The sequence below is a fragment of the Podarcis melisellensis genome (assembly GCF_964234715.1).
Source record: "Podarcis melisellensis genome assembly, chromosome: 15".
Classification (NCBI taxonomy): domain Eukaryota; kingdom Metazoa; phylum Chordata; class Lepidosauria; order Squamata; family Lacertidae; genus Podarcis; species Podarcis melisellensis.
Window position 1 is genome coordinate 40,589,425 of NC_138532.1, and position 9,741 is coordinate 40,599,165.

Below are 9,741 nucleotides of genomic sequence, written 5' to 3' on the forward strand. Positions count from 1 at the left end.
TTCTGCAATGTGTAACAACAAATAAGTGTTTGGAAGGCCCGCAGCCTGTACAAGAAGGTTGGGGAACCTGCAGCCTTTGCTGGAGCAGACTGGCCAATGGTCAGGTCAGATGGGAATTTTAGTACAACATATCTGGAGGGCCACAGTTTTTCCCACCCAAGCCATACAGAGCAACAGTACGGCTCAACAAAACTGGCCAACACAAACCAAGTGTATAGCTAGAATATGGCCCAGAATCCTCTGCAGCCTATGGGTGTTCCGCAGAAGACATGCTGTACAATCTCAGCAAACAAACCGGTGCCCAAAGGCTTCCACTAAGCTAATAAGTTCGAGATCAAACACCAAGCTGAGCTAAACTGTGTTATTGCCAGATACCAGTCATAGCACTGCTGATCAGTGACATGGGGCAGAAAGATTTCCAGCCTATATTTTTCAGTAGAAATGTTTTATTTCCAAAAATGAATCATTCCACATTAGCAACAATGAACATCCTATATAACTGGGTAGTTTTAGAAGCTGTGGTGTGCAATCCCCCCCCCCCAATATTATTAAACTTAGGCAATGCCTATGTATTTAATGCACAGAGCTTTGGACATGCTAAAATTATAGTGCACTTCTATGGAAATCTATCCAAAATGAAACTCGACTTACTTGAGATCTACTTCCAGCTAAGTGTTAACAGAACTGAAGTCTCAGCATGTTAAGAATTCAGAGCCTTCATTGTTTTTCTTGAGGTTCAACTAATGAACTTGCACTGAATTGTCATGTAATGTATTTTTTTAAAAAAAAATTAACGCAAATTCCCACCCACCTGAGGACACTAAATGTTACTTGATGGCTTCTATTCCTTTTCCTCGAACCCCATCATCCTTCCAAATTACCATTTCCACATACTAGGAACTAAGCCTAAATTCTGTGCCATAAAGTTTAATTTCATCAGAAATGCCTTCCAAACATGCAAAGCAACACAAAGCCCTTGAATCCCATCTCTTTTTCATGGATGTTCAGAAGTTTCTGAACATCCATGTTTCCCCTCTTTGCTGCTGTTTCAGTGTCACTTTCTGTTTTAGCTTCCAGCCTATCGGAGATCACATAGTGGATGTGACATCACAGCACGCATAACCAACCACTTTGCCCCACTCAGAACAGGTGAGGGAGAAGAACACTTCCCCATTGCATGGTTGATGGAGGCTAAGGCAGGACTGTTTCAGCCAACCAAGTCCAGTCTAGGCAATGCCTGGATGGGAAGACCATGCACCTTAAAACACCATGCACCCCCATCTAGGAGTTCCTTGGAAGAAAAGTGGGGTGTAAATGGAGTAATAAAACCACACCAGTTTATTGTGCTGCATCAACCTCAGCATAGCAAGAGGCATGCAGTACAGTGGTACCTCGGGTTAAGTACTTAATTCGTTCCAGAGGTCCGTTCTTAACCTGAAACTGTTCTTAACCTGAAGCACCACTTTAGCTAATGGGGCCTCCTGCTGCTGCTGGAGAACAATTTCTGTTCTCATCCTGAAGCAAAGTTCTTAACCTGAAACACTATTTCTGGGTTAGCGGAGTCTGTAACCTGAAGCGTATGTAACCTGAAGCATATGTAACCCGAGGTACCACTGTACAAGCAAAGGAGCCTCCACAGTATGTGGTGCCCCAATAACATTTTGCACCCTTTTGACCACTTGTAAAGAAATGGTTGCAAAAATTGCCCTCCACTTTTTTGTCAATGCCAAACAAATTAAATTATTACAAGCTGAAGTCAGCTGTCTTGGGAAAAAAGGAGTGCATATACCAAGCTTCCTTCTCTATCATCTTTTTAGCATTCAAAGGATTGAAGCAAAGTTACACCCTATTTCAGGAAAATCCCCCTGAAGGGGAACCCCACCTCAGGTTTCTGAAGGGCCTCCAAACAAAAGAAAACAGCTGCGATAACTTTGAGCAGAGCAAGAGCACTGCCTCTCGCCAACTTCATCTACATTTTGCCTTATCATCCTATGCAGTCTCCTTGGCAATAACTTTGGCACAACACAGAAAGCATTTTCCAGAAACAGTTGCTTGCATACATTAACCAGGACCAGCCAGGTTTAAAAGGAGGGAGCCCTGAAGAGAGAAATACCCAGCGGCTTTCTCCCACAGCCATAATGACATCAAAGCACTGCAGCTTACAGCCCATCAACAAACTGAAATTTAAGGCAAATTTCTAGGGTGCTGCTTAGGCAAAACTTATGCGCGAACTCCAGGTCACTCCAATTGAGTTTTCAACCAGGTCTCCAAAATTCATTGGGGACCAGGGTGGTCTAGCCCCCAAGACTACTAAGAGCCCCTCATTATGACAGAAGGAATGCCTGAAAAGTAAATGGCAAGGAGACTGGCAAGATCCCCATCAGAAAGGACTAGCATGATCAAAAAGGATGCAGGAAGGCAGTTTTTGCCCTTGCTACAACATTCTCCTTAAGTGTCATGCTTCTATCTTTTCCCCAAAGGAGGGGATGGTAACCATTTATGTACAGGAGAACAGTAAAGAGGTGATTCGAAGGTTGCCTCTGGTGTTGTGCCACCCATTAAGAATTACTCTCCTCTGCTGCACAGCAGCTCATGTTTCAGGATCCCATCACAGCGGGGCAGAAAATACGGGGAAACTTGCATAGAAGCAGGATCAATATTCTTGGGAGAATATCCAAGTGTCTATTCTGCCCTATGCTGCAAGCGCAGATTTTCTAAAGATGCCAAATTGCAAATCAAGCAATCTATCAGTACAATATAAGCAAGAGTCACAGAAATCTGCAGGGTGTGCATTTTCGGCAAAAATTCCAAAGAGGAACAGTGCAAAGGCTCTCTCCCAGGTTGCGCTGCCAAAAGTCTGTGCAGCAAGGACGCCTGCAGGAGCGTGACTTGTGATCGCTTCTTTGCCTGGTTCTTCCTGACACAAGAGGCTAGAAGCCAATGCTCAACAGGAAGCAAGATTAGGAATTTTCTTTTTTACAGTACAGCTACTCACATCAGAGATCTGTTCTTGCTGCCACTAAGTTCAGAGACATGTTCACAATAGACATGCAACATCTGAAAACCAGTTGCAAGTACAGTGGTACCTCGGTTTTCGAACAGCTTAGTTCACAAACAACTTGGAATCTGAACAGTGCAAAACTGGAAGTAGGCGTTCTGGTTTTCGAACTTTTTTTCAGAAGCCGAACATGCTCTGTTTTGAGTCCCCCTGTGTTTCCTGTTGCACAGCTAATGTGGTTCCCCCATTGTAATTCAAGCCTTCCATTTCCGATTGCAGTGTCCTAAGGTAATATTTGGAGCTTATATTTGGTGCTTTTTTTTGCTATTTATTTTGCGTTTTTTGTTTTGAGGCTTTTTCAGTTAATTTGTTTTTGTGACTTTGTGGATCCCTGTTCAGCTACTGACTGATTGAGTGACTGCGGAGATGGATAAAAGCCCCCCATCCAAACAATGACTATAATCAGTGCAGGTAAGGGGGGGGAAATTAATTTTTATCATCTACAATACTATTTATTTTATAGTACAGTACATTGATTATTGCTTTCATTTTATGGCTCAATGGTCTCGTTAGATAGTAAAATTCATGTTAAATTGCTGTTTTAGATGTTGTTTTTAAAAGTCCGGAACAGATTAATCATTTTGCATTACAGTACTTTCTATGGGAAAGTGTGCCTTGGTTTAGGAACACTTTGATTTTGGAACAGACTTCCGGAACGGATTAAGTTTAAGAACCAAGGTACCACTGTACTATGAGTAACACTTGTCAAATTTCTTATTTTCTTTCGTTTTCAAGGTGATCCCCCCACCCCATTTTGTTCAACCAAATTATTTGCAGGCAAACAAGGAACAAAGCATGGCAGAAACAGCTTCCTCTCTCTCACCCCCCTCCTACAATGCCACACATACTTCCCAGTAGGCACTACTGGAGGCAGAGATCCAGTGCCTCCCACACAATAAGGATTATATTATTCTTGTGAAGTGGCAACAGTAGGAATTGCAGCAGAAACCACTTAGCTAAGCTCCCCTTTCACAATGCAAAGTTTGAATGTGTCAGATCTTAGGTCAGGCTGACATCTGAATGGCGGGCAAGAAGGCAGAGGGAAACCAGCCCAATAAAGCAATAGTGTGAATACAGGAAGTTCTGATTTTAAGATAATTGAGCATTGAGCACAAGCAATTTGAAGTGCCTGCTTGGAGGGAAGTGAACGACCAAGGTACAGGGGAAAATTCACCATCACTGAGCCATCTTTGCACACATATGAATGTGTCGGATGACAGCATCTACACATCAAGGGAATGCAACCCTTACTTGCTCACACACACCCAACTTCTCTACAGACACTGAAGGCAGCAGATTCCTTGAGTAAAGCTGGGGAATGTTGCTGTAAAAGTGGATAACCTTTCCCCTAACAGGCAATGCTATTTCAACAGTTAGGAAAGCTGTGATTCAAGAGTAGCAGTATGTTTGTTCCTTCCACTTCAGGAACTCAAAGGGCCATTTCCTGGAGTGATTGGGGTGAACTTTGTAGGCAGATACCTGCACAGTCACTACTACAGCTCCACCCACAGAAAGATGAGTACTGCCTTTCTCAACCTTCATCACAAAGAGAAGGAATCCTCAAATGCATCTGACCAATCTAGCGCCAATCGCCTGGATTCCACTCCTGCACTTCTATTTACCTGCCACAAGCCGCACCAACATTTGTCTCTACCTTTTATGCACACCTCAAAGTGACTGGATATTGCACACCTGGTCCCACTATGACCTCTGACCTTGGATTGCCCATCACATTATACCACAGAATTCCTTTAGTTCCAAATACTTTGTTATTAAGTTCAGCCTAACCTAACACCCACCTCCGGAAGTCAACCAAACCCAACTGCCCTAGCACTGATGCTATTTGACCTCCCTGGAACAACATCACATCATTTCTTCCCACTCCCTCCCTACAGTTTCTCACCATCAGCTGAGACATGATCCCTACCCAAGGGAAACATGGGATAGAGCTTGAAAAACATAAGAAACACGTGCCATTATCGGCTCACTCTCACTTCAACTGTCCATGCATACCCAACATTCCTTTTGGGCTTCCCCTGCAGAGTTATTTGCAACATTACCCACTATATCTTGACCCACTATACAGATCTCTCTCCCCCTAAAATCTACATCATCACTCACTCACATCATCTCCTATCTGGTTCTAGTCGCATAATTCTTCCAGAACAACTCTGCAGTCAGCAGTCACACAAATCATTAACCAGAAACCAATCAACCCCCTGACCTATCGCTACAGGTCAGGTTCTTGCTGCCATTAAGCCCCTGCATTAGCCTAGCATGTTAATCTACATTAAGGCATGTATACCACACCCAATTAAGCATCAGAATAATTCCTCTTGGCTTTTTCTTTTCTCTAACCCTGCCAAATCCATCACATGGAGAAACAGCCACCTCCCTCTCACACAGGTGCATCTACCCCTTCAAATTAGTCCAGGGCTACTTCCACCCACACTATATGCCCAAACATTAATGCCAGCCACTTTGAAGAACCTCCCTAAGTTTCACCCACCCCACCCTCTTAGTCTCCAAACAGGACTGCCCCTCTCCACACACACTTTAATCCCAACTGCCTTTACTTCTTCTCTCCTCCATTATTTAAACCTTACTGTTGCTACTCTGGAGCCCCATCTCCTCCACATTACCTAGAATGCCTTTATAATCCCACTCACAGTCAGGCCTCCCCTCCCTTTCAAAGTTACTCCAGGATCATCTTCCTTCCTGCCGTGCCATACAGAAACACCTGTTACTCCGAAAGGTTTTGTCCCACCCCACAATTCCTCCAAATGCTACACAAACAGCCCCAGCCACCTTCATTCAGTTCCCTCTCTCCTACTTCATTATCTGAGGACCGCCTTCTCTCCTCCCTACCTGCAAGCCTCTAAACACCCAGTCACTTTCAGTTCTCCACCTACATGCCTCAGGCCCTCATCCTGCCTCCCAGCTCCTCTAAAGCCCCTGCTCCCATTTCGGTCTCATTCACCACCTCAACTCCTCACTCACTCCCTTCATTCATATAGCAGAACCGGCTTTCCTCCTCTCCCAAAGGAATCACTCCCAACACTTCCTACCCCACACTGTCATACAGATGGCATCACTCCTTCCTCCTCCTGGAAGATCACAGAACCGCCTCCTCTTATCCTTACTCTCTACATATTGACACTTGTTTTTCCCTAACCTTCTCTGGAGAACCCCTAGCCTTTTAAACGGAGCCATTTTACCGCTGCCTCACTCTCAGCACGCCCTCTTTACAGGATGAAACTACCACACAAATTGCTTCCTACACACACTTCCAGATAACCTCATGACCTTCCATCCCTGTGCAAAGTTAGGCACACACCCCTCTTGCTTCCACCCTCCTCTAATGCTCCCCTTTAATCCCAGTCACCTGCCGTCTCAGCTCCCCACTCCCAGCAGCCTTACTATGCCTGCCAGGTGGCTTCCTAGCCTCAGAGTAGCCAAACCTAAGACCCTACAACACACGTGTGTGCATACATTACACAAACTCGCATGTATTTCCTCCACTCTTCCAAATATCCCCTTTAATCTCAGCCCCTCCCCAATTCCAGCAGCCCTTTCACACACACATTATTTTCCCCATTGATGATCCTGACCTTCAGTGTAACACCCACCCACCTCACTTGCTTTCCCTTAAATTCTTCAAATACTCCCTTTTAATCTCAGTCAGGGCCTCCCTTCCACTCATCTCAGCTGTCACACAGATGGGTACTCTAGAAAGGGAAGAGTTAAAACCTTCCTTCATACATGTATTATGTACACACATGCCTCCCCTCCCCCAAGGAACCCCTTTAACCATAGTTTCCCCTGCCTACTTCTACCAGCCCTCTCTCAACCATCACAGACGACTCCCCCCTTCATATTTATCTCAGACAATCAGGCAGCTCGGGCCTCTGCCCCTCCACCCAGCCATTATTCAGGAAACCCAGTTTAACCATAGCTTCTCCTGCCTCCTCCTACCAGTCCTCCCTCTCAGCTATCACAGAGATGTCCCCTCCCTCCTTCATACATAAATACACCTTGCCAGTACAACTCCTGCTTTACACCCACCCCAAATTCCTTCAATGAACTTCCTTTAGTCCTATTTCCTCAGCTACCTCTCCCTACCCTTATATCAAAGACCAAACTTCATTCATATCACACACACAAAAAAGACACTTGCCTCCCCTCCCAATGGCTCCAATGAACTCCCTTTAACTCTAGCTTCACCCCCACTTCCATCCCCTTCCACTATCACACAGACACCTCCCCCATATATATATAAATTACATATATAATTTGAATTACATATATAATACAAACAACTAGCTTGCCAGCCCTTCCAGAAACGTCCTTTAATCTTAACTTCTCCCACACTCACCTCCCAGCAGCCCTCTCTCTCTCTCTCTCAACTGGTATTTGGAAGCATGTTGATTTACACATACCAGTTAACTCCGCATTAATGTAACGTTTTTTAAAAATATGCAACTGTGCATTTTTGTAATATTTTGTTCAAGTTGCCTGCTGATGCTTCCAGTTTCTGCGGACCACAAGAGGCGTTTTTAATATGTTAAAAAACACACAAATCTCTCTTCCAACACACAAATCTCTCTTCTCCCCCCCTTCTCCTCAAGCCCAGGAGCTCCCTCCCTTTCCCCCAGTCCTCCACCTGACCCCTTTCCCACCTGCCCCAGCTCCTAACCCAGGACCCACCTCCCTTCGCCCCCATTCCTCCAGCTGCCCCCTTTCCCCTGCCCCCCAAGGCCTAAAACTGTCACACACGGAGGGCCCCCTCCCCTCTCTCTCTCGGCCCCGCTTCCAACCCCAGGCCTTCCTGACCCTCCCGCGTCAGGCATTCCCCACAGACACGACCCCCTTCCGCGCACCCCCCACGGGGTTTTTTCTGGAGACTCACCTGCAGGTGCTCCTGGAAGCGGATGGGCAGGATTTGAGCCATGGCGCCCGAGGCGTTGTTGGGGTTTTGGGGCTCCAGCCCGGCGTTTGGGCGGGGGACCTAGTCTCTCCACAGGAAAAACGAGAAGCACGGGAGGAGGAGGGGGGTGAGAGAAAAGAAGCCGACGGCGAGGCGAGCCAAGGACCCGGGAAGGGGGCAAGGGCGGCTCTCAATGGCGGGGAAAGCAGAGAGGGAGAAGACGGTGGGAGGCCGCCGCGAGCGATCCGGAAACAGCCGCCGCTCGCTGGGCGGAAGGACACACCACTTTCCTCCTCAAGGGAAGGGAGAGCAACGGCCGGGCGGCGCAGGAACAGTCACGGCGGCGGCGGCGGCTCCCTCCGCCTTATCCTCCTCCTCACCTGCCGCCAATTAGCGCAGCGGCGGAAGGATCGGAACGCCGCCCACGCAAAGGAATCAATGAGAAGCGCGGAAGGATACGCGAAACCGGAAGGGACTTTTTTCTTTCCCTCTCTCTCTCGATATGTCTTTCTCTGGCCAAGCTTTCGCCCCCCTCCCTCTCGCTCTCTCCTGAGCCCCGCCTACTTCGGCGCTACGTCTCTCCCCCCCCTTTTTTTTGCCACATCATGCGACCTGGGCGGAGGGGTGACGTCACTTCCGTTCTCGCGCCCCACAGTCATTACCACCTGGGATTCTTGCCCCGTGATCACATGATTGGGGGGAGGAAGGTGCTTCTCTCTCTCTCTCTCGGTAGACCTTCTAGGCAGAGGAGGAGGAGGAAGTTCACCTTGTTCTCCTCCGCGTTCTCTTTCTCGGGGATTAAAATAGTCCCTGGTGAGAGGGGATGCTTAGAACGCTCCATAGCGTAGGTGGTTACGGCGCCTGCGCGGAAAAGAGCTGCTTACGGTTTTCCGCGGGTTCGAATCCCGGCCTTGGCACGCAGAGTGAGATGACCTTGGACTGGTAACCTTGTTCCACAGGTTAATGCATAGAGAGCGGGAGAAAGAGGCTTGAGGCTGTGCAAGTACTTAATAAAATCAACTGTCAGCTATATCAGAATAGGTCTCTGGGCAGGCTACGTTGTAAAAATGTAAATAAAAATTAATCTTAAAAAAAATGAACAATGTAAGTAAATATATCATGTATGAAACAAAGGGAGAATATTCAGCCCGAGGGCCACATTTTCTTGTGGGGGCCACATGGCACTAATGGGTGGAGCAACAAATGCAAATTGACCTCTGACCTACCTGCACCTTGAAGTTCTACCAATTTTACTTTCTGTTTTTCAAATTTTTCCAACTGTGAATTCAGTTCACCCCATTGCTATCCCACTTTGGGCTGTACAGTATTCTTAAACTTGCAGGGAAAAAGCGCTACTACATACATTACTTTGCAATGAATTTCCCCTGATATACTGCATTTGGGGGAGTTTTTTCACTAACATGAAGCATTTGAGGGTGCACTTTCCCCCTAATATATGTAGGATTTGGACAAAAATGAATTGCAAAATTCAAAGAAGAGATCTAGAACGAAACTGTTCACCTATTTGGTTCAGGGAATGGAAATCGGGTGGGTAGGTGATACAATGTGAAGCAAACAAATTTCTCCCCTCCCTAGGATTTGTCCCATTTTGTAAATGTCAGCCACCCAATTAGCTGAAAGAGATACACCTTGACTCCAGGCAATTAGGAAATGACTATTGCAATCCCCAAGGTTTTGCCCACCCATGGTTGGGCCTAGGATGTTTTTGAGGCTTCCTGTTGCCTTCCAAGGCATT

General features: G+C 46.5%; 1 protein-coding gene across 2 annotated transcripts in view; it reads right to left on the minus strand.

The window, feature by feature from the left end:
• Positions 1-8,412, minus strand: part of CLTC (clathrin heavy chain) — a 73,805-nt gene extending 65,393 nt beyond the window's left edge. The window contains exon 1 of one of the 2 annotated variants that reach the window (XM_081890133.1): positions 7,968-8,412. In XM_081890133.1, the coding sequence (XP_081746259.1) occupies positions 7,968-8,009 (42 nt within the window). In that variant the 5' untranslated portion in view covers positions 8,010-8,412. The remainder of the gene's footprint in view (positions 1-7,967) is intronic. The other variant, XM_081890134.1, reaches the window with a different exon arrangement.
• Positions 8,413-9,741: the final 1,329 nt, after the last annotated feature.